The 25,915-nt window shown below is 38.6% G+C and overlaps 1 protein-coding gene across 1 annotated transcript in view; it reads right to left on the reverse strand.

The window, feature by feature from the left end:
• Positions 1 to 7,466: 7,466 nt before the first annotated feature.
• Positions 7,467 to 25,915, reverse strand: part of Agtr1b (angiotensin II receptor, type 1b) — a 75,258-nt gene continuing 56,809 nt past the window's right edge. Inside the window, exon 2 of the mRNA NM_031009.2 lies at positions 7,467 to 9,530. Within this exon, the coding sequence (NP_112271.2) occupies positions 8,403 to 9,482 (1,080 nt within the window). The 5' untranslated portion in view covers positions 9,483 to 9,530 and the 3' untranslated portion in view covers positions 7,467 to 8,402. The remainder of the gene's footprint in view (positions 9,531 to 25,915) is intronic.

Below are 25,915 nucleotides of genomic sequence, written 5' to 3' on the forward strand. Positions count from 1 at the left end.
TGGCTTTCTAACAGTCAAAGTGGGGCAGTATCTGACTCTTTTGCTTGCCTTCAGGAATCCTTTTTTCAAACTGGGTTACCTAGTCCAGCCTTGATGTAAGAATATGTACCTCATCTTATTGTAGTTTGTTATGCCATATTTGGTTATGATCCTGGAAGGCCTGCTCTTTGCTGCTGGGAAGTAAAGGGGTAGTGAATCCAGGGGAAAGGGGAGTGGGAGTGAGAAACATGGGACAGGTAAAGGTAAAGGTAATTGTAGTCAGAATGCAGTCAGAAAAGAATAAATAAAAAGAAAAAAAGAAAATGTTACATGATTTACCTTCGAGAATATATTAAAAAACCATTGCTCCACAAAACATCATTTTTCTGACATGAGACAATTTGTGAGTGCATTATTAATACAAAAAGGAAGACTGACTCCTCAAACAAAATATGTCTTAAGATACAGTAGAAAGGATAATTAGTACATTTCCTTGAAAATGAAGTGGCAACATTGTTGGTTAGATAATAAATCAGCAACTTACCCTTTAGTTGGTTAATAGCCTGGACTTCCTGACTTTGGATGCATAGGCCTTATTCTTAAGTTACTAAGCTGAGACATAGAATACTTTTTCTTTTGATAGAATTACAGAAGTTCTTTTCTGGTCAGTTGGGCCAGGAACATTTAATAAATGTGTCAATGTTTGTCTAAAGGAATGCCTAAAGCTGTCATAAATTCTGGCTAACTTAATAAAGTATAATATTTACATATGATTAACAATCATATCATTTATAACTTCTACTTATTTAAGCTAGCCAATCAACTAATCTTTAAGAAATCATTGGAGTGGGCCAAGGTGGCTCCTGACACTTATCCTAGAACTTGAGAATCTAAAGCAAGAGAATATTATGAGTTCGAGTCTAGCTTGGGCTAGAGAAACCTTGTTTAATACCTTCCAGTCAAAAAACGCTTTGAGAAGCCACAGTAAATGTATACCAGGATATATTTGTTTTAAATTCTGATGAACCAATAGAGGGATGGAGATACCAACTACCTACAGAATTGGTCCTGTCTAAAAGAAATTCATGGAAGAGACTGAAAGAATGGCTGACCAGTGACCACCTCATTTTGACACCCATTCTATGGGCATCCACCAATCCCTCACATGGTTAATGATGTTATCTTGTGCTTGCAGGCAGGAACCTAGCATAGCAGTCCTCTGAGAGGCTCTACCCAGCAGCTGGCTGAGACAGATGCAGATACCTACAGACAAACTTTGAACAGAGGTTGGGGACCCTATGGAAGAGTTAGGGGGAGAATTGAAGATCCTCAAGGAGATGGCAACCTTTCAGGAAGACCAATAGTGTCAACTAACATGGACCCCTGGAAGCACCTAGAGACTGAGACACTAACCAAAGAGCACACATGGGCTGGTCCAAGCGACACTCCCCACCACTAGCACATGTGTAGGAGGTCAGTCTTGTCTGGCCCCAGTGGAAGAGGATGCACTTAGTCCTTCAGAGACTTGAAGCACCAGGGTTGTGGGCTATAAAAGGAACTGTAGCCTGTGCAGACTGTCTTAGCTTTAATGGAACAGAAAGCATCTCTAACACACCTGACTCATTCATTTCATTGGATAATCATTCGATGCTTTATTGTTTCTCATAGTGTAGAAAGTCCTGGTTCATTTGTCATTAGGGTGGATTTGACAAATGTCAACTTATTTTTAAAATACATAAATTGATTAACCTTAAAATTTAGTTAGAAAATGCTGAATTACATTTCTGAGTATATACAGTCCAGGTAGTACCCTGCCACTTTTCAATATGTTTAACAAAGCCTCTATGTTCAATTTCCATTCTTGGCCCCCCAAAATCACAGACGCTCACTACCCCATATGAACAACCGTGTCAACCAACCAGAGCTTCCAGGGACTAAGCCACTACCCAAAGACTATATATACTTGGACTGACTCTGGGCTCCAACTGCATAGGTAGCAATGAATATCCTAGTAAGGGCACCAGTGGAAGGGGAAGCCCTTGGTCCTGCTAAGACTGAACCCCCAGTGAACTGGATTGTTGGGGGGAGGGCGGTAATGGGGGGAGGGTGGGAAGGGGAACACCTTTAGAGAAGGGGAGGGGGAAGGGTTAGGTGGATGTTGGCCGGGAAACCGGGAAAGGGAATAACAATCAAAATGTAAATAAGTAATACCCAAGTTAATGAAGATGGAGGAAAAACAGACAAACAAACAAAAAGAGGTAGGACAAAGGGTTAAAGGTGTGTGTGTGTGAGTTGAGCAGGGCGAGGGAGTGTCACTGTGTACTGAGTGCTGGGTTAGGCCACCATATAGGCTTTAGTTTGTCACACAAAGTTGTGTGTTTGCAAAGCAAATTGCACTTCAACCATCATGGCTTAGGCCTGATGATAAAAGGTCAGAGCTCTGACTGTTGTTTACTGTATGCTGCCTAGGCTGAAACCACAAAGTAGGAAGATATGGAGACATTCCTGAAGATCAGTGGAAGGGAACTGAAATTCAGAGAGGGTAAGCAACATTCTCATGGCCCACAGGTCTCTAAACGATAGGTTTAGCACACTTCTGTTCTGTTTGCACGTCTTCTGCTACTGGACTGGTGTGGGAATGGTCTTTCCCAGGTCGTGGATCTGGGGGATGGTGGATATTCTTACTGGATTTTATTAGTTCAACCTACCTCTCATATCACTGCCTCCTGTTTCATTTTATCTGGGGCTTTTGAGGGTTTTGCCTATGACCAATAGTTTTAATTCTGTCTTTGTGTGGTTCTTGTATTCTTTTGCATTTACTTATTTATTTAATTTACTCTGTCTCTATGTGTTTGTAAATATGTAAGTATGTAAGTGTGTGTGCTTCTTTGTTGTATGGAGGTCAAAGGACAATCTGTGGGAGTTGGCTTCCTTTTTTCTTTTCTTTTTTTTTGAAAAAATTTTTATGAGATATATTTCTTTATTTACATTTCAAATGTTAGTCCCTTTCCCAGTTTCCTGTCCATAATCCCCCATCCCTTCCTCCTCCCCCATATGGGTGTTCCCCCCATCTACTTCCCTTACCACCCCCCCCCAACATTCCCCTGCACAGGGTGGTCCAACCTTGGGGCTTCTTTTTTGTAGAATGTGGAATGTGGGGTCCAGGGATTCAGTTTAGGTTGTCAGGCCAGTTCATCAGCCCTGAATTGTTTTTTAAATTACCCTGTTTTAAATCCCCTTTTCATTGGAAATTACTCAAGTCCTCTATGGAAATATTTAGCTATGCCTTTGACTTTGTTCATCAGAATCCTGAAGAATGTTACAATGATATAAAATGTCCCGGAGAAGCTGCTATCAGTCCCCCAGATTTCTATTTCATTTCTGGGCTTAGTGTCTTCTCTGAGAATTAGTGCGCAGGGGGAACCACACACACCGTTTGTCTTTCAGGGAAGCAGGGGTTTAAATCATTTAGCCTGGGATCATGGTACCAGCTGTCTTTGTTCCCAGCATTCACCATTGACTTCACAATGTATAACCTTTTTGCAGGAGCATAATAGATTTATTAACTTTTTATTTACTCAAGAAGTAACACTACCCTTTGTAACACAATTCTTCCAAAGAACAGGTGATTTGGATGAAGTTTACATGCAATGTAAGGAGATGGTAAGTGGAAACATGGGAAAAAGGCAGAAAAGACACATTAGGTTATAAAAATAGACTGGTGCATTATCTCCCACATGCATTGCAGGTAAGTCCCATGGCTTCTTAATAACTTCCCTCTTCTTTTCTTCCCCAGGACTATTAACATTGGCACTACCATGATATGAGTTAGATGTTTTGCTGTTGTGTAGGATAAAACTGTATATTTAGCAGTACCCCTGGCTTCTATATCCTGCATGTAATATTCACCTTTAAGTTGTCACAAACTTGCTTCTAGATACAGCCAAATATTACCTGAGACAGCAGTTAGTTGAGCATCTTAGACCTATCAGCACACCTGGCTTTTCTGCCAGATTGTCACTCCTTTCTGATACAATAGGGCTGCTGGCATTTCTTTACCGGATGGCCATTCTCTCAGCTTGAGGGTGAATTTTGTTTCCTACACAACTGCCTCTTCTGCTTATGCAAAAGAGTAAACATGAGCAGGTGGTCCCTGTTTTATTGTATGGTCCTTCCTACCTCTCAGTTTTTGAAGAACATCTAATTTAACGTGGCTTTTGATCACACTGTTAGGACTATCTCTAGGTTTAAGCCTGAGACTTGTCCCACTGTTATCTTTGGGCTGTCAGAGTTCAGTTGAAATAATAAGTCGTTGCTTTTTACCACTCCTGGTCTAGTTTTCAATAAATCTATTGGCAAATCTGTACTGTAATGTTTTTTATTTAAAAAAACTTTTCTCAGAAAATAATACAATCTCTTCTAATAATTTCCCCCCAAAGAATTTTATTAAGCTGTGTGATAGCAAAATGTCATGAAAATTAATTTAGGAACTCCTTCCCTCATCCCATTTAGCAAATACTATATAATTCTGGGCTACAAAAGGCACTATTACATTTTATTAATTACTGACATAAGACATTGCAGTCTGTTTGGTAGACCCTCTGAAACCTCATTCAGAGGTCTAGCGCTATGCTGCAAGGTCCGTGAACATTTTTTATTTTATTGAGTTAAAATTTCAGGGGAGACAACCATTAGAATTCCAATGGAGATCTGGGAATTTCCAAGAACTTTCCAATCAAGAATAAGAATGCAGTAATATAGTGAAGAAGACTGGAAACATTCTTCAAGAATTGACTGTGTATTCCAGGAACCAGTGCTATCCAGATTTCTGTGTGTTTTGTTTTTCTTGAGCCAAGGTTCCCCCAAAAGCCACCCGTGGATGGATTTTCTTTCAAATTTCTGCTACAAGCCAATATTGTGTGAAAAAATCATGGTTGTCATGAGTCAGATTCTTCCAGAGCACAGGCAAGAATTCTCTGTTTATCAGAACTGTATTACCTAGTCTTCACAATAACCAGTCACTCAGTTCTGTTCTTATCCAATAGAAATGCAACAAGGAGGTTTGCATATTAATTAGTCCAGTGTTAACTCAATTGTAGAGGTTGGATTTAGAATTTGGACCTGGATATCTGACTCTAGGAGCTGACCTTGTGCTACTTTTCACGTACTTGCCCCCTCCCCTGGAAAGTGGCATTCGTTACAAATTCTGCACCTGGGAATAATTCTCTAAAATACTGTTATCATTCAGAATTAGCATATTTCTCTATATCTGTTTCATATTTACATAATTTCTAGTTATAACTTTAATGGTTGTTTCTTTTGAACATTTCTTTAAGAGTTTCTCAGCCATCTGAAATTTCTCTTTTGAGGATTCTGTTTAGATCTGTACTCCATTTTTAAATGGAGTATTTAGTTTTTTGATATCTAGTTTTATTTTGAGTATTTTTTACATATTTTGGATATTAGTACCCTGTTGCATGTGAGGGTGGTAAAAATCTTTTCCATTGGTAGGCTGCCACTTTGTCCAAATGCTGTAACTTCATCCAGAGTTCCAGTGCTATGCTGCAAGGTCCTGTCCTTTGCTGTTTATATGTTTCTCAGTTTCCTGAGGTCCTATTTTTAATTGTCGATTTTAGTACGTTTGCTAACAGTGTTGTAATCAGAAAGAATTTTCCTATGCGAATGAGTTCAAGGCTATTCCCCACTTTTTCTTCAGTCAGGTTCAATGTATCTGGGTTTAAGAAGAGGATCCATTTGTAGTTGAGTTTTGTACAGGGTGATAAGTATTAATCTGTTTGAATTCCTCTACACTAAGTTATTCAGTTTGACCAAGACTATTATGACGATTTTGTCTTTTATCTGGTGTATTTTTCTGGTTTCTTTATCAAAAGAATTTGTTCTTTCAAGATCTCTGAAGAATCGTGTTAGACATTTTTTTTTTACTATATTAGTTCAACTGATCCATGAGCATAAGAGATCCTTCTATTTTCTGATATTGTCTTTAATTTCTTTCTTTAATGACCTGAAGGTGATTCTTTGTGAAGATAAAAGAAATTAGTAAGTTGTAGGCATTTTATTAGCAAAATTTCAAATAATCCAAGAGAAATTGCGTGAGGCATATGTAACTACCTATTCAGAAAGTAACTCTTTATGCAATGAGAAGGAACACAAGAGGCTATTGATGAAGATTCTGCCATACCCTCTCTAAAGGATTTAGAGTAGACCTCACGAACAGTTTAAACATCTAGGTTAAAGAATGACATAGTTACCAGATAGGAACATTATGTTGCAGCAGGTCCTTCAGATTCAACCAAATCCTCTCCCTTGGATCTGCATGCACACAGCAAAGTCCTCTCTAATGGAATTTTATAAACTTCTCATGTTGACAATATTATAAATTGTTTTATGCATTTTAGAGAACACTGAGTAATACTTAAACTCTGTATTCTTTATACAATTTATACTTGCTAGAGAATGAGAAATCTGTCATATCCATGTATTTGAATGTTCATTTCAGTGAAATTACAATTCTGAAAACAAAACAAAATAAAGGGCTCCAAAATGGTGATTAGCCATACATAAAGGTATGCTTTTGTTCATAAAATCAAATCTTACAATCTTGGAGAAAAAATTATTAGGGTAAGAAGCCACTGAGATTATGATACTGAATGAAAAAATAAAATTCTATTCATGTTATGACTCAGCATAATGATTTGTGTATTGAGCACAACATATTCAGAAGCAAATGGGTTGAAATGTTAATGTGATCTTTTTTTCCCACTGGGACACTGAATAAGACTTTTAAATTACTTTATCATTTTTAAAATATCTTCAAATATTTTTACAGTGGTCATGTACATAATTAAATAAATTCCAATATTAAATTTTTAGGTAAAATAATGTATTATTTTGTGTTATAAGAATGACTGTTTTTGCTGTGATATAGAATAACTTTGAAAATTGCAAAAGGATGTGTTTATTCCATGTTGTTCATTAAAATGAAGTATTTTCTTCTAGATTGTTTCAAAAGAAAGATTTAGAAATGCATAGCATTCACTGAAATGTTTCCATACATAAAGGTGCTTGCCTTAAGTCTGATTGATGACTTACACTGGGTCCTGGGAACAGAGAACCGACTCCCACAAGTTCTCCTCTGATGTGTGCCATGGTGTGTGTCCCCACAATAAATAAATGTAAAAAGATATAACTACCCATATTAAGTTATAGTTAAACCAAGCTTAAAAATATCTTCATGTAGGGCTAGAGAGAAGGCTCAGTGGTTAAGAGCACTGATTATTCTTCCAGAGACCCCTAAGTTCAATTCTCAGCAACCACATGGTGTCTCACAGCCCTCTTCTGGTGTGTCTGAAGACAGCAACAGTGTATATACATAAAATAAATAAATACATCTTTAAAAAATATCTTCATGTCTAATCATGGTTTAATTAAAAATAAATCAGTATATGTTTTAAGTAATGAGGATGAAATATATTATGATAAATTTTTATTTCAAGATAAATACAACTTTGCTACAACTTCAATCAAACAACAGCTTAGAGATATAGATATACATAACATATATAAAATATACATTTTTAGAACCATAAAACATACTTTATGATAAATCTGCTTAACATTTCTTAGATATGAAATTATACATTTCATATACATTTCATATACATTTCTTAGATATGAAATTATACATTTCTTAGATATGAAATTAAACTGATCCAACTAGGAAGACACAACTATCTGGGACAGAATCACAGCTTGACAAGCAGTTTGGCTTTGCAACTACAGTAAGACATTATTCAGGCAAGCTGTTCTGTGGTACTGTTTTGGCACATGGCTCTGAATTCTTAAGACACTGGCTGAACTTCACAAAGCATTTTGAAACTTGATGACTACTGTCTAGCAAGTCTTAACTGTGTTGTGTCAGGAACAATGGTGTCATAGTCACTAGTAACTAAACAGATGGGTAGCTTCCTGGACCCTTAGAAACTCTTGACCTCCCATCTCCTTTTGATTGTCTACAGATTTAATAGCTTCTAAATACCTTCAAGTGGAAATCAAAAGTAACAGAATTGAGAGGGGACTGGAGACATTACGTTTCTGCTAGTACACCTCCTCCCTAACCCCCAAATCCATACAGCCACTCAATTTCTGACATTGTCCTTAAAGCAGTTATTCAGTCAACAAAAAAAGGCGGTTAACAGTGGCTTTGCTCCAATTTGTTTTAAAGGGGAAAAAAGCTTTTGTTTCCCACTTTTGAAAATGTGTACACTGAGCACTTTCTCTGCTTCAACCCTGAAAGGATTGCTGGAGGTTGAACACTCCTTCGGTAGTGAGTGAGCTGCTTAGCCCAAATGGTCCTCTGGCTTCTGCTGTCAGGAAATCACTTCACTTGCAGGCTTTGAACCCTCTCACTCCACTTCAAAAAAAGATGCAGACTTTTTGGCAGATGAACTCATGTTATCTGAAGGGCGGTAGGAAAGAGTGCTCATTTTTGTTGACAAGCCTGCGTGTGACTTGGCCGTTGGGGGAATGTATTTCAGAAGCTGGAGGAAATATTTTTTAAATTTTTTCCCCAGAAAGCCATAAAACAGAGGATTCAGGCAATTGTTAAAATAAGCTATGCAGATGGTGATGGGCATAGCGGTGTCCACAATGTCAGCAATTTCACAGTCACGGATAATGCCCAGCTGAATGAGCACATCCAGAAAAGTGAATATTTGGTGGGGAACCCAGGAAAAGAAGAAGAAAAGCACAATCGCCATAATTATCCTAAAGATGTCATCATTTCTTGGCGTGTTCTTCTGAATTTTATAAGCCTTCTTTAGGGCTTTCCAAATAAGAGTATAGCTGGTGAGAATGATAAGGAAAGGGAACACGAAGCCCAGAATGTTCTTTGTTAGACCCAGTCCAATGGGGAGTGTTGAGTTCTGAGATTCATAATGAAAAGCGCAAACTGTGATATTGGTGTTCTCGATGAAATATACGTTTCGGTAGATGACGGCTGGCAAACTGGCCAAGCCAGCCATTAGCCAGATGATGATGCAGGTGACTTTGGCTACCAGCATCGTGCGGCGGAGGCGAGACTTCATTGGGTGGACAATGGCCAGGTAGCGATCGATGCTGAGACACGTGAGCAGAAACACACTGGCATAGAGATTGAAACTGACGCTGGCAGAAGCGATCTTACATAGGTGGTTGCCGAAGGGCCATCGGTATTCCATAGCGGTATAGACTGCCCACAGTGGCAAAGTCAACAAAAAGCATAAATCAGCCAGGGCAAGATTCAGAAGAAAAACACTGGCCACAGTCTTTAGCTTCATGTAAAAGTAAATGACAATCACCACCAAGCTGTTTCCAAATATTCCCACCACAAAGATGATGCTGTAGAGAGTAGGGATCATGACAAATATGTAATTGTGCCTGCCAGCCTTGGGGCAGTCATCTTGGATTCTTTTAATTCCATCTTCAGTAGAGGAGTTAAGGGTCATGTCTCCCTTGGCGAGGTGAATTGCTCTCTGACACTATTTAAAATGCACCTGGAGAAAACAAAGATTCTTTTAAAAGTGTAATTATCAGTTACAAATAAGCAATTTTGATTCTTAATCACAATTCTAGTAATTCAACTTTAGTCTTTGGGGGAAAATGTTATGAATCTGTGTAGGTTGGCAAACACTAGCTTCCAAGTTGATTAATAACAATACCATCTGTAAGTCTTGAAAAATATCACAAAGTTAAATTAGCTATTCTGGATGACTTATAAGCAGAGCTAATTAATATATCTTTAACCTTAAAAGTGTGATGTATACATATCTTATTTTCAACCAATTTATTTTTTCTCTCAGCCTTTGCTTGGTATAGAGATCATTAGCATTGTCTCTTAAGCAGTCACTGTGGGAATAGATTTAAGAGGGGTAGTAAGGAGGCTCAATGCTTTGGGGAATAACATTCCTTCCATGGTTTTCAGGCTGCATCAGAATGAAACTGCTTATTATTATTATTATTATTTTAAAGGTTTATTTTATGTATGAGTACACTGTAGTTGTCTTCAGACACACCAGAAGAGGGCACTGGATCCCATTACAAATGGTTGTGAGCCACCATGTGGTTTCTGGGAATTGAACTCAGGAACTCTGGAAGAGCAGCCAGTGCTCTCAACCTCTGAGCCATCTCTACAGTCCTATTATTATTTTTTTAATCCCCAACTCAGTTCTGGACTTTCAACCCAATTGGCCCTTTCTGAACTTAATGTTGATGTTAACTAATTTGCTATTTGGGTAGGAAGGATGTCAACCAAACAGGGTAGGCTAGGATTATTTACAAGACCCGTCTTTAATTAGTCTTGGACAACAGGGGCAACTGTTTATTGTATGTAGATGTCCAGGTGCTTGGAAAGGTGTTCCACAGAGACTTTTGTGGATATTTCTCCATGATCAACACTTGATCTGTTTAGTTACATGATTTTGAAAATCCTCAAATTCTCTATTATGGAAACCCATCAGGAAGTTCTGGGAGGAATGCTGAGATGCTGCAAGAGTAGCATGGTAGGGTGAGTAGCATGAAGCTAGCCAGGAAGGTGTTACTGTGACTGTGGATTCCACTATGAAAACATACTCTGCAGAAGAAAAGGAACAGAACTATGATTCTATTGTTCTTCCTAGTATCCCTGTGTTTGTCATCTGCTCTTTAAGCTATCAAAGTTGATAGCAGAAGACTTGCTGCATTTGAGGTGCTAATCCTCAGGAACAGAAGGGATCTCTGTACATTTCCTGAGTAATTAAATCTATTGTCCCTCTTTAAGTGTCTAGTTTTAGCCTCATTGTCTTTTCCTTTGTATAGTATACAGATACCTATATTTGTATCTATCTATCTATCTATTATCTATCTATCTATCTATCTATCTATCTATCTATCTATCTATCTATCTATCCCCTTCCTGCTTTCACTGGTAGGGACATTAGCAACTCCAGATACCTATATTTGTATCTATCTGTCTGTCTATCTATCTATCTATCTATCTATCTATCTATCTATTATCTATCTATCTATCTATCTATCTATCTATCTATCTATCTATCTATCTATCTATCCCCTTCCTGCTTTCACTGGTAGGGACATTAGCAACTCCACATAGGCATTATCTACTCCATGCGTCATATTTTCTGTGAAATCTTCCCGACTTTTCCAAGTAGTTTTGGAACTTTGACATCTGTTTGGACACTTTAAGCACATTGACATATTATCCTCACTGGACTGATGCAGATTCCACGATTGAGAGTGGACAATGCCCGAGTGAATGGCAAGTGGATGTTCTGAGTATACAAACCTGAGACTACTTTCTATGGGATTCATCAGCTCTAATTTATAGTCTTGTTTTTCACAGAATCTCATGGAAAACATTAAGTGTCACTTTGGCAATATTAACAAGGAAATGAAAATAACAGGCCAAAAAACCACCATAGAATGTGTGGTTTATAAGACAGTATATGTTATGAGTAACTTGACAGAACCCATGGTTTGAGGGAGATAGGCTCAGTCTTGTCAGTCAGAAGGACTTCTCCTTCTTTACTTTTTTTTTTGTTGCTTCAATTATAGTTACAGAACTTAACACCAGTCTAACAATATAATTTCCTTAAATAAATATTCTTTATATTTTGCATTTTCCATAAAACTTTTATTTGTTAGTAGTCATCCACACTTTAGTACATATTAACTTGCCTGTTTGCTATTACTCTCATACGTAGTTAGTTGTAAAGTAGTTGGATTTTCCTCACAAAAATATTTGGAAATGTCAAGGTTAAAGAATGTTTTAAAAAAATGAAACCAGCTCAAGTTAACTCTGTAATGAAAGTAGAAATATTTGGCTTGGCTTGAGAATAAGGACACCAAAAATAGAATTTTACTTCAAGTATGACAATCCCTAGGGAGTCCTGAGTTGGGGCCCTGAGTACTAAAGTGAGGAAGAATTTCTCCTCTCCTTTCTCTTCCCCTCCTGACATCACACTAATCAGTTGGTTGCATTATTTTTGTCCGGAGTGAGTATAATTGTACTGACTAGTCTGAGATTGCTACCAGCCTAGAACAAAAGGGAGATCATCCTCATTTGAAAAGACAGATTTATAAACATGGATTTAAAATCCAACTTACAAACTGAGGTCAGTTCCACCTGCACTTCATTTGATTTACACTGGCTGCTAGTTAATGTGTAAAAGCTTATTCTGAACAGCTGGAAGAGTTTCCTGGCTGACTTGTTGTAGTTGTTGTTGTTATTCTACACAAGCTAGTGTTGTCTGAGAAAAGGAACTACAACTGAAAAAATGCCTACAAGATTGGCCTGTAGGCAAGCCTGTAGGGCATTTTCTTAGTTTGTGTGGCCCTTTGTGGGTGATACCATCCCTGGGGTGGTGGCCATGGGTTCTGTAAGAAAGCAGGTTGAGCAAGCTGTGGGGAGCAAGTCATGAGCAGCATCCCTCCAATGCCTCTGCATCAGTTGATGCCTCCAGGTTCCTGCTCTGACTTGGATGGTGGACTCCAAGCTATAAGATGAAATAAACTCTTTCTTTGCCAAGTTTCTTTGAGTATGATATTTGATCTCAGCAATAGAAACCTTAAGACAGAACTCATACTTGGGAAATTTTAATGAGGTCCTGATTAACTAATGAGTATATTACTTGAGAAACTCTAAAATGCTCACATATTCATAAACATTTGAATAATGACCAAGATTTATCACCTAACAAGGAGTATATTTCTCATACTCAAGACTTGAAAACAAGAAGAATTTTAGAGGTCAAGAAAAAAAGGAACATAAATGTGGACATATATTTTGCAAACACATAGTTATTGATCACAGTCTCCACACCTGCTATGCTGCTATGTTCAATTTTCAAGTATGCAAATGAGTAAGGCAGAGTTTTCTTTCTTTACAGTGTTCCCTTCTAAGAGGAAGACAGAAGCCTTAGAGATCCAATTATATCCACAGTATTTAGGGCCTGTGAGATGTTCTCTGTTTACAGTTAACTCATCTTAGTGAGAAGGGTAGAACATGAAAATGGCAGAGGAACTTAGGGAAGGCATTTGTATTTTTGAAGGTGTGTAGGTGAGGGTAGGGGTGGAGGGGAAAGAACAGTAAGAACTTAAAGGCAGCAAGCTGGCCGGCCAAGAGGAAGGGATGAAGTTGTAGCTTGTACCTTTCCTTCTTTACAGATGTCTAGAGCACATTTATGGGAATTGGCTCTTATGAATTTACAGATGCTGAATAACCAAATGTGTAAGTCCAAATGTGTACTGGGACTTTCTGAATGGGAGGGCGCCATGACATTCTCCATTCTTCACTAACACTACTTTGATAAGATTTTCTAGAGAAACGGACCTTAGAGAAGAATGACAGATGGGACTGTCAGCTCCAAAGGAAACTCTATATCCTCAAATCCCAAAAGGCAAATTGCTATCTGTGGTACCTATTAGCATGGTCAAGTGCACGCTGGCTTCCAGGCTCCTTCATTATCCCAAGTCCCATTATCCCACACATTCCAAGCTCCATGCGAGCCCTTTCCATCTCCTCCTGTACCCTAAGCTCACGGGTTTCCCTAACTCTTATTTTCTTGCTAATTTTGATATGTTCTCTCTATCTCCCTCCTCTTCTCTCTTTTTTGTCTGCCACATTTTTCTTGCTTTCATAACTTCAATCTATTGTCTCTCCTCCTCTCTCTCCCTTGTCCTCTGTCTGCTGGCCATGTTCAGTCTACTTTTCTTTTCCCTTCTCTGTTCTCGATGCTTCCAGATGCTTTTAGCTGTTGTCTCTCTTATATCTACAATAAAACCTTCCCCTCACCCATGTCATGGAACGGTCATGCGTCAGTCTATGCAGGAATGCCTGTGATTGTCACCTGCCTTCATTGGAGAGCAAAGGAGCCCTGATGTGGAACTCTTCTTTCTTCAAAGCTAAAAGGAGTCTGTGTGGGCAAGACATTGTGATATATTAGGAAAAGGAAAATTGTTAAGACACAGAAATCAGCTGCCTTTCTGTTTGTGCCCAGTGAGCTGGATCCTGAACAGAAAGAATGCTGACAAAAGTAAGAGTCAAATGGGGACTGAGGGACAGTCAGATGGAGGTAAGAACTTTTCTGGTTCTGTTACACAGTAGGCTGACCTAGATAATGATTGAGTACCGTACATCTCAAGAAGCTGAAAGAAGGAATTGTGAGTGTTTTTATCAGAGAGAAAAGATAACAAGAAATATTTAGAGATAGATATACTTGACTCCATTTGCCATCACACAATGAGCACACTTTAAAATATCATGACAGTGCACAAATATGTATATTTTATGGATTTATGAAGCAATTAAAATTTTCAGTAAGGATTAAAGAGCCAATGGGGAAAATGTCTAATTTTAGGTCTTTTTATTGCCCTTTACCCAGGCTCCACGGTATGTAGGAATTTTATTCACCATTTTCCCATATGCCAGACAAGAAGGATTTGGAGCAGAAATACTTCTAACAGATCACCATGTGTCATTTCCAGAACATTGTGATTGTTTTTATGCCATACCAGTTCTCTGATGTTAGCTTCTGTCTTGTCATCCAGAAGATGGGGGTTGATTATCTTTGAACATAAAACATACAATGAAATGGAATTATGTGAAAGTACTAGGCATTAATTTTAATAGTGTCCAATAAGTTGAAACTGTACTTTGTTCCTTTTTTAAGGACAAGGGAAGTGTTGCCCCAGAACACCTATCAGTAAGGAAAGTGTGAGAGAATACAAACAGATTTATCAGTGGTAAATTTCTCATGTTGCCATTAGAAAGCTTAAAACTTCAAGCTGTTTTTCAAGGAGTATGGGTAAAAAGAAATTGGAAGCAGCTGAACAAATTTCCCATCAAGCAGCTGGGGCCTTCGATCTGCTTACTCCTGCCAGCATTTCATGTGTTTCTTTACACTCTTCTTGCTTCCCTGAAGCCAGTAGCACACCAGAGAATGCTCTTTCTTCTTTAGCATTGAAAAAATAGGTTCCCGAGATTTATGACTAGACTGTTGATATTTTAAGCTTTTGGGCAATCCAAAAACCTATCTAAATTGTGTGCTGCTTTATTTTTAGTGAGCTTGCAATCTAAAGAAAAACACACTCCTTAGTTCCCTATGCTAATAAAGATAAACTAAGATATGGGATTGACATTTTACTTTTAGCAACATTTATGTTTCAGGTTGAATGGAACTTCTGCAATTCCTTTTGTAAAGCAAGAGTCTGGATCAGTGGGTTTGGTGGGTAATGGCAGTTGGCACCAAGCCTGGTGCCCATGTTAGATCACAGTAGTGTTTTCACAAGCAGTACTTTTAATTTGCCTTTCATATAATTAGCTCATATATAAAAGGAATACACCTATTTACAAGTTATTCACTTGCAGTTTTGGACAACTATTCAAAACACACTTTCTTGTGTCTGTTTTTTCAAATCAGACATTAGAAAGTAGTTTTTGTTCTTTTCCTCTATGTCCATCTTCCCCAGCAACATTTCTGAGAACAACTGCCAGTAATTATTCATTAACTCATAGAAGTTGGCACTGAAATTTTAGTCTCTATTAATTTCTGAACCAACCAACCAGACAAACAAACTAAAACAAACAAAACAAACCTATGTGTTATTTCTAGACAATTTATGCCTATTTTATGGCTGCTGTGTGCTCCTTTACTTAAGCATTTTGATTCTCTGTATATTAAGAACTCCTATCTGTTTTGTGCTGTGTGTGTTTTTGTACATGGTATGCATGCTTCTCTCACTCTCTCTCTCTCTCTCTCTCTCTCTCTCTCTCTCTCTGTGTGTGTGTGTGTGTGTGTTTATGCTACAGCACACATGTTCAGGTTAGAGGACCACTTAAGAGAGTTGTTTCTTTTTTCAACCATGTGCCCTGATGATCTAACTTGGGCTCCGGGCTTTGGTGCTAACAGCTTTATGAAAGGAAATTCAGAAGTTCCTTTCAACCTGGGATATAAATGTCGATAAAAGTAGTAAAATGTCAAGACCACATCTTAGTTTCTCAAACATAGTACAAGATAAATCTATCTACAATTCCCTACTCACTTTGAATTAGTCAAAATAACACATGTACCAAGCATATCCTCCCAACTATCCCAAACTTTTGGTTGTGTTTTGCTTTTTTAAATTCAAAATGAAAAAAAAAAAAAAAGAATGGTAGCCATCAAAGATATGTGACAAAGTCTATTTATTGTGCTTAAAAATATCCCCCTTTGACACTATGGTTTTAGCAGAAAATGTTCTTTTTATATTAAATATAAAGAATTAAATGGGGGTGGGGAGTTCAAGGTGTGAGGAGGATCAAAGTTCTGGAAGCTAGGAAAGGAACAAGATGAAACAAGATGAAAACCTGTTAAGTCTGATATCTTCTTCATGCTTATATTCTGCAGATTTAGATGGTCACGGAGTTTTTCACTGTACTCACCACACATCCTTACCTCAGTAGCCTGGCCATGAGGACTAAAACAGAGTTGTGATGGTGTGGTCATGGAGCCTGCACATGGCAGTCCTTGTAAATGAATGGAAAAGCCAGAACTATTATGGGCTTCTCAATAGTATCTATGTTATCCCATGTGTCAACCTCCTTCCCCCAGATTAAAAAGCAATTTCATTTTATTGTGTGGATATGAACATTTGAAAATAGGTATCCATGGTGTGGAGTAGAGGGATCTGATCCCCTGGAGCTAGAGTTAAAGGCAATTGTGAGTTGCCTGATGTGGGAATGGAACTCAGGTCCTCTGCAAGACAGTCTATTCTCTCCATCCACAAACATCCAGTGTGTGTGTGTGTGTGTGTGTGTGTGTGTGTGTGTGTGTGAGAGAGAGAGAGAGAGAGAGAGAGAGAGAGAGAGAGAGAGAGAGAGAGAATATCTTGGTTCAGTTGCTGAAAGTTTTATTTCACTTTAAAACATCACTTTAAAGGGAAGACTAAGTAACTAGTCAGACAGGACAGTGTGGATTTAGATTTAGACCCTTCTGAAACTAGGATTTTTAACATCATGAGTTTTATGCTAGACATTATCTGCATGACAATAATTTTGGATTAAAGCTTTCAATACATAAACTACAGAGCTGTAAAACTTAAATCTAAAAGTGGAAAATATACATTATACTGCATACATTTCTCCAAATTACTCACTGTTCCTATTACAGTAGGAATATTCTTTGAACTACAGTCTGCAAATCATTCCTGGACAAGGTAAAAGTTCTGATTGTGGCTTTCCCGTTTACTAGCTTGGTGAAACTGATGGAGGCACTCAACATCTTTAGGCTTCTGCATCCTTGAGGGAGATTATATACTTAATAAAATGCCTTGAAGCATCAAAATAACAGAATTTCTTTTCAAGGGGTATGCATCTTTTGAAGATGAACCCAACTTGTCTTGGCACCAAACTATGTTAAGTCAGTTTTTTATTATGTATGTGTATGTAATGGCATATACCAATAATCCTATATTGAACAGTCTTTCAATTATAATAACAAAATAACTTGGGTAATCCTAGGGGTTTATGGATGGCAAACTAGGAAATGTAAATTAAAAAGTACCCAAAAATTTAAAAAAAAATGAAGAAAGTTTGTTACTTTTATGTACACAAGTTTAAAATGAATGAAAAACAAAAGTATATCAAATGAGAAAAAAAAATAACAAAATAAAAAATTTTCAGAATAAATAAAGAAATTACATGTATAATCTATATAGTAACAGTTTTGATCTTTCTTTATAAACACTGGAGGAAAATGTTTTCCATGTAACCTGGTAGATCCTACTTAGATTAGCTTGTTTCATTCAATTTATAGTCAAAAGCTGTGAGCCTTTGTGGAATTCATGTTTATTTAATATTGTTGCAAGGTGAAATGATATGAAAAGAATAGTTTATGGTGGAAAATAAAATTAAAAGCAAGCCCCACAGCCAGGGAGGCAAAATTACTATGGTAATCCATTAAAGCAAAGCACAAGGTGATATTAAAATAAATCATAGGAAAATGAACACCGTCATGGATTCTTTGTAGCAAAATATAAATTATTAGTTTTACAATTGATTAATGTGGTTCAAGTGCCCAGATAAAAACAGAGGCAAGTGAAGAGGGACGATCTTTACAACATCATGTAGTATCTGAATGATTCCATCAGTAGTGTTTAGAGGATGCCAGGAAGAGAATCAATGATAGGGAGGACACGTTATCTGGTTGCGTTCTATGTGGGTTTTGAGACCATGTTCTTTTATGTGTTATACTTTTCATAAGGCTTAAAATTTTTCAGATTTACTTTATTTTACATGTATGAGTGTTTGCCTACATGAATATATGTGCTTCACATGTATGCAGTGCCCTCTTAGGTAAAATAACGGTGTTGGATCCCCTGGGACTGGAGTTATAGATGTCTGTGAGCTGTTATGTAGGTGCTGGGAATTGGACCAGCTCTTCTGCAAGAACAAGAAGCACTTTTAACTTCGGAACCATCTCTAGACTCAAGATTTGTTTTTAAATATTAAAGAATTGTGCAGTAATTGTAGGATCCAAGTAAAGCCAGGCAAGACTAGAATTCTGGGAAAGAGTCTGTCCTTTTATTAATATTAATCAACCACCCCCAACCGGTAATTCAATCTCCTGCTTTGTTATTCTTTAAACATTATAATGTGTTTAGCCTGGGAATGCCACCACCTGTTTTCGCTTCTGTTTCCTCTTTGCTACAGGTAACAAGTAAGAGGGTTGGAAGACAAACACACATTGGAAACTTTTATTTTAAATTTTTATAAGGTCATTCAAGGGCAAGGCACATCAACTGAAGAGAAGACTGAAGGTATGGGAGGAGATGGTAAAGAAGTATAGGGTCAGGAAATTGAACAGAGGTGTGTAGCAATGGGGATGGGGAACTGGGAGTAGCCACCAGCAAGTCCCAGATGCCAGGAAAGCAAGAGGCTCCCAGGACCCAACAGGGATGAGATTAGCTGAAATGCCGAACACAGGGGAGGAAGAACCTGTAGAGACCATGTCCAGAGGTTAGGTAAGGCTCCCTTTTGGGGGATTGGGCCACCCATCCATCTCCAAATTCTTAACTCAGAATTGTTTCTGTCTAAAGGAAATACAGAGACAAAGGGTGGAGCAGAGACTGATGGAAAGGCCATCCAGAGCCCATATACAGACACCAAATCTACACACTATTGTGGATGCCAAGAAGTGCTTGCTGACAGGAGCCTGATATAGCTCTCTCCTGAGAGGCTCAGCCAGAGCATGACAAATACAGATGCGGAGGCTCGCAGCCAACCACGAGGCACAGCCAACTGAGCGTGGTGTCCCCTATGGAGGAGTTAGGGAAAGAACTGAAGGAGCTGAAGGGGTTTGCAACCCCATAGGAAGAACAACGATATGAACAAACCATACCCCCAGATCTCCCAGGGACTAAACCAGCAACCAAAGAGTATACATGGTGGGACTCATGGCTCCAGCTGCATGTGTAGCAGAGGATGTCCTTATCTGGCATCAATGGGAGGAGAGGCCCTTGGTCCTGTGAAAGTTCGGTGCCCAGTGTAAGGGAATGCCAGGGTGCTGAGGCAGGAGTGCGTGGGTGGGTGGGAGGAGCACTCTCATAGAAGCAGGGGGAGGGAAGATGTGATGGGGGTTTGCAGAGGGGAAACCGGGAAAGGGGATAACATTTGAAATGTAAATACATAAAATATCCAATTAATAAAGATCGGTCGGTGTCAATTTCTAACTTTTAAACTCAATAGTTATTGTAATCTTAAGTCTGCTTTAAAGAATTATTGTATCTTATTTTTGATTGGCTGGTTATTGATTGATTTAGTGTTTGTGTGTGTGTATGTGGGCTTCTGCATGCCATGGCCCGTGTGTGTAGGTGAGATGACATCTTTCAGGACTTAGTTTTATCCTACCATGGAGGTTCCAGGGATTGAGCTCAGGCCACTAACATTGGCAGTAAGTTCCTTTACTGGCTAAGCCATCGCTCCATCCTGGTTTTAACAATTATAAAGACTTTTAATACTGAAAGACATGTAAGATGGTAGGTATTATATAATTTGTGCATTAAAACTCGTGACACATCCCTGGCCCAAGAGGAAACTGTATAAGGCCTCTGAGTTCCCGTGGGGGAGGACCCAGGAGTGGCAGGGCCCCTGCACCTGAGACACCGCCGGAACCTGAAGGAACAGACCGGATAAACAGTTCTCTGCACCCAAATCCCATGGGAGGGAGAGCTAAACCTTCAGAGAGGCAGACACGCCTGGGAAACCAGGAGAGACTGCACTCTGCACACATTACTGATTCCAGAGGAAAACACCAAACGCCAACTGGAACCCTGGTGCACTGAAGCTCCCGGAAACGGCGGCGCAGATCTTCCTGGTTGCTGCCGCAGCAGAGAGCTCATGGGCTGCACCCCGAGAGCGAACTTGAGCCTCGGGACCACAGGTAAGACCAACTTTTCTGCTGAAAGTGACCTGCCGGGAGAACTCAAGACACAGGCCCACAGGAACAGATGAAGACCTGTAGAGAGGAAAAACTACAGGCCCGAAAGCAGAACACTCTGTCCCCATAACAGGCTGAAAGAAAACAGGAAAACAGGTCTACAGCACTCCTGACACACAGGCTTATAGGACAGTCTGGCCACTGTCAGAAATAGCAGAACAAAGTAACACTAGAGATAATCTGATGGCAAGAGGCAAGTGCAGGAACCCAAGCAACAGAAACCAAGACTACATGACACCATCGGAGCCCAATTCTCCCATCAAAACAAACACGAAATATCCAAACACACCAGAAAAGCAAGATCTAGTTTCAAAATCATATTTGATCATGATGCTGGAGGACTTCAAGAAAGACGTGAAGAACTCCCTTAGAGAAACACAGGAAAACATTAATAAACAAGTAGAAGCCTACAGAAAGGATTCGCAAAAATCCCTGAAAGAATTCCAGGAAAACACAATCAAACAGTTGAAGGAATTAAAAATGGAAATAGAAGCAATCAAGAAAGAACACATGGAAACAACCCTGGATATAGAAAACCAAAAAAGAGACAAGGAGCTGTAGATACGAGCTTCACCAACAGAATACAAGAGATGGAAGAGAGAATCTCAGGAGCAGAAGATTCCATAGAAATCATTGACTCAACTGTCAAAGATAATGTAAAGCAGAAAAAGCTACTGGTCCAAAACATACAGGAAATCCAGGACTCAATGAGAAGATCAAACCTAAGGATAATAGGTATAGAAGAGAGTGAAGACTCCCAGCTCAAAGGACCAGTAAATATCTTCAACAAAATCATAGAAGAAAACTTCCCTAACCTAAAAAAAGAGATACCCATAGGCATACAAGAAGCCTACAGAACTCCAAATAGATTGGACCAGAAAAGAAACACCTCCCGTCACATAATAGTCAAAACACCAAACGCACAAAATAAAGAAAGAATAATAAAAGCAGTAAGGGAAAAAGGTCAAGTAACATATAAAGGCAGACCTATCAGAATCACACCAGACATTTTGCCAGAAACTATGAAGGCCAGAAGATCCTGGACTGATGTCATACAAACCCTAAGAGAACACAAATGCCAGCCCAGGTTACTGTATCCTGCAAAACTCTCAATTAACATAGATGGAGAAACCAAGATATTCCATGACAAAAACAAATTTACACAATATCTTTCTACAAATCCAGCACTACAAAGGATAATAAATGGTAAAGCCCAACATAAGGAGGCAAGCTACACCCTAGAAGAAGCAAGAAACTAATCGTCTTGGCAACAAAACAAAGAGAAGAAAAGCACACAAACACAACCTCACATCCAAATATGAATATAACAGGAAGCAATAATCACTATTCCTTAATATCTCTCAACATAAATGGCCTCAACTTCCCAATAAAAAGACATAGATTAACAAACTGGATATGCAACGAGGACCCTGCATTCTGCTGCCTACAGGAAACACACCTCAGAGACAAAGACAGACACTACCTCAGAGTGAAAGGCTGGAAAACAACTTTCCAAGCAAATGGTCAGAAGAAGCAAGCTGGAGTAGCCATTCTAATATCAAATAAAATCAATTTTCAACTAAAAGTCATCAAAAAAGATAAGGAAGGACACTTCATATTCATCAAAGGAAAAATCCACCAAGATGAATTCTCAATCCTAAATATCTATGCCCCAAATACAAGGGCACCTACATATGTAAAAGAAACCTTACTAAAGCACAAAACACACATTGCACCTCACATAATAATAGTAGGAGATTTCAACACCCCACTCTCATCAATGGACAGATCATGGAAACAGATATTAAACAGAGACGTAGACAGACTAAGAGAAGTCATGAGCCAAATGGACTTAACAGATATTTATAGAACATTCTATCCTAAAGCAAAAGGATATACCTTCTTCTCAGCTCCTCATGGTACTTTCTCCAAAACTGACCATATAATTGGTCAAAAAACGGGCCTCAACAGGTACAGAAAGATAGAAATAATCCCATGTGTGCCATCGGACCACCACGGCCTAAAACTGGTCTTCAATAACAATAAGGGAAGAATGCCCACATATACGTGGAAATTGAACAATGCTCTACTCAATGATAACCTGGTCAAGAAAGAAATAAAGAAAGAAATTAAAAACTTTTTAGAATTTAATGAAAATGAAGGTACAACATACCCAAACTTATGGGACACAATGAAAGCTGTGCTAAGAGGAAAACTCATAGCGCTGTGTGCCTGCAGAAAGAAACAGGAAAGAGCATATGTCAGCAGCTTGACAGCACACCTAAAATTTCTAGAACAAAAAGAAGCAAATACACCCAGGAGGAGTAGAAGGCAGGAAATAATCAAACTCAGAGCTGAAATCGGCCAAGTAGAAACAAAAAGGACCATAGAAAGAATCAACAGAACCAAAAGTTGGTTCTTTGAGAAAATCAACAAGATAGATAAACCCTTAGCCAGACTAACGAGAGGACACAGAGAGTGTGTCCAAATTAACAAAATCAGAAATGAAAAGGGAGACATAACTACAGATTCAGAGGAAATTCAAAAAATCATCAGATCTTACTCTAAAAGCCTATATTCAAAATAACATGAAAATCTTCAGGAAATGGACAATTTCGTAGACAGATACCAGGTACCGAAGTTAAATCAGGAACAGATAAACCAGTTAAACAATCCCATAACTCCTAAGGAAATAGGAGCAGTCATTAAAGGTCTCAATCAAGAAGAGCCCAGGTCCAGACGGGTTTAGTGCAGAATTCTATCAGACCTTCACAGAAGATCTCATACCAATATTATCCAAACTATTCCACAAAATTGAAACAGATGGAGCACTACCGAATTCCTTCTATGAAGCCACAATTACTCTTATACCTAAACCACACAAAGACACAACAAAGAAAGAGAACTTCAGATCAATTTCCCTTATGAATATCGATGCAAAAATACTCAATAAAATTCTGGCAAACCGAATCCAAGAGCACATCAAAACAATCATCCACCATGATCAAGTAGGCTTCATCCCAGGAATGCGGGGATGGTTTAATATACGGAAAACCATCAACGTGATCCATTATATAAACAAACTGAAAGAACAGAACCACATGATCATTTCATTAGATGCTGAGAAAGCATTTGACAAAATTCAACACCCCTTCATGATAAAAGTCCTTGAAAGAATAGGAATTCAAGGCCCATATCTAAACATAGTAAAAGCCATATACAGCAAACCAGTTGCTAACATTAAACTTAATTGAGAGAATCTTGAAGCAATCCCACTAAAATCAGGAACTAGACAAGGCTGTCCACTCTCTCCCTACTTATTCAATATAGTTCTTGAAGTTCTATCCAGAGCAATCAGACAACAAAAGGAGGTCAAGGGGATACAGATCGGAAAAGAAGAAGTCAAAATATCACTATTTGCCGATGATATGATAGTATATTTGAGTGATCCCAAAAGTTCCACCAGAGAAATATTAAAGTTGATAAACAACTTCAGCAAAGTGGTTGGGTATAAAATTAACTCAAATAAATCAGTAGCCCTCCTCTACACAAAAGAGAAACAAGCCGAGAAAGAAATTAGGGAAACGACACCCTTCATAATAGACCCAAATAATATAAAGTACCTCGGTGTGACTTTAACCAAGCAAGTAAAAGATCTGTACAATAATAACTTCAAGACTCTGAAGAAAGAAATTGAAGAAGACCTCAGAATATGGAAAGATCTCCCATGCTCATGGATTGGCAGGATTAATATAGTAAAAATGGCAATTTTAACAAAAGCAATCTACAAATTCAATGCAATCCCCATCAAAATACCAATCTAATTCTTCAAAGAGTTAGACAGAACAATTTGCAAATTCATCTGGAATAACAAAAAACCCAGGATAGCTAAAACTATTCTCAACAATAAAAGGACTTCAGGGGGAATCACTATCCCTGAACTCAAGCAGTATTACAGAGCAATAGTGATTAATTGCATGGTATTGGTACAGAGACAGACAGATAGACCAATAGAACAGAATTGAAGACCCAGAAATGAACCCACACACCTATGGTCACTTGATTTTTGACAAAGGAGCCAAAACCATCCAATGGAAAAAAGATAGCATTTTCAGCAAATGGTGCTGGTTCAACTGGAGGGCAACATGTAGAAGAATGCAGATCGATCCATGCTTATCACCCTGTACAAAGCTTAAGTCCAAGTGGATCGAGGACCTCCACATCAAACCAGACACACTCAAACTAATAGAAGAAAAACTAGGGAAGCATCTGGAACACGTGGGCACTGGAAAAAATTTCCTGAACAAAACACCAATGGCTTATGCTCTAAGATCAAGAATCGACAAATGGGATCTCATAAAACTGCAAAGCTTCTGTAAGGCAAAGAACACTGTGGTTAGGATGAAATGGCAACCAACAGAATGGGAAAAGATCTTTACCAATCCTACAACAGATAGAGGCCTTATATCCAAAATATACAAAGAACTCAAGAGGTTAGACCGCAGGGAAACAAATAACCCTATTAAAAAATGGGGTTCAGTGCTAAACAAAGAATTCACAGCTGAAGAATGCCGAATGGCTGAGAAACACCTAAAGAAATGTTCAACATCTTTAGTCATAAGGGAAATGCAAATCAAAACAACCCTGAGATTTCACCTCACACCAGTGAGAATGGCTAAGATCAAAAACTCAGGTGACAGCAGATGCTGGCGAGGATGTGGAGAAAGAGGAACACTCCTCCATTGTTGGTGGGATTGCAGACTGGTAAAACCATTCTGGAAATCAGTCTGGAGGTTCCTCAGAAAATTGGACATTGAACTGCCTGAGGATCCAGCTATACCTCTCTTGGGCATATACCCAAAAGATGCCTCAACATATAAAAGAGACACGTGCTCCACTATGTTCATCGCAGCCTTATTTATAATAGCCAGAAACTGGAAAGAACCCAGATCCCCTTCAACAGCGGAATGGATACAGAAAATGTGGTACATCTACACAATGGAATATTACTCAGCTATCAAAAACTACGAGTTTATGAAATTCGTAGGCAAATGGTTGGAACTGGAAAATATCATCCTGAGTGAGCTAACCCAATCACAGAAAGACATACATGGTATGCACTCATTGATAAGTGGCTATTAGCCCAAATGCTTGAATTACCCTAGATCCCTAGAACAAACGAAACTCAAGACGGATGATCAAAATGTGAATGCTTCACTCCTTCTTTAAATGAGGAAAAAGAATACCCTTGGCAGGGAAGGGAGAGGCAAAGATTAAAACAGAGACTGAAGGAACACCCATTCAGAGCCTGCCCCATATGTGGCCCATACATATACAGCCACCGAATTAGACAAGATGGATGAAGCAAAGAAGTGCAGACCGACAGGAGCCGGATGTAGATCGCTCCG

The sequence above is a fragment of the Rattus norvegicus genome, chromosome 2 (genome assembly GCF_036323735.1).
Source record: "Rattus norvegicus strain BN/NHsdMcwi chromosome 2, GRCr8, whole genome shotgun sequence".
Classification (NCBI taxonomy): domain Eukaryota; kingdom Metazoa; phylum Chordata; class Mammalia; order Rodentia; family Muridae; genus Rattus; species Rattus norvegicus.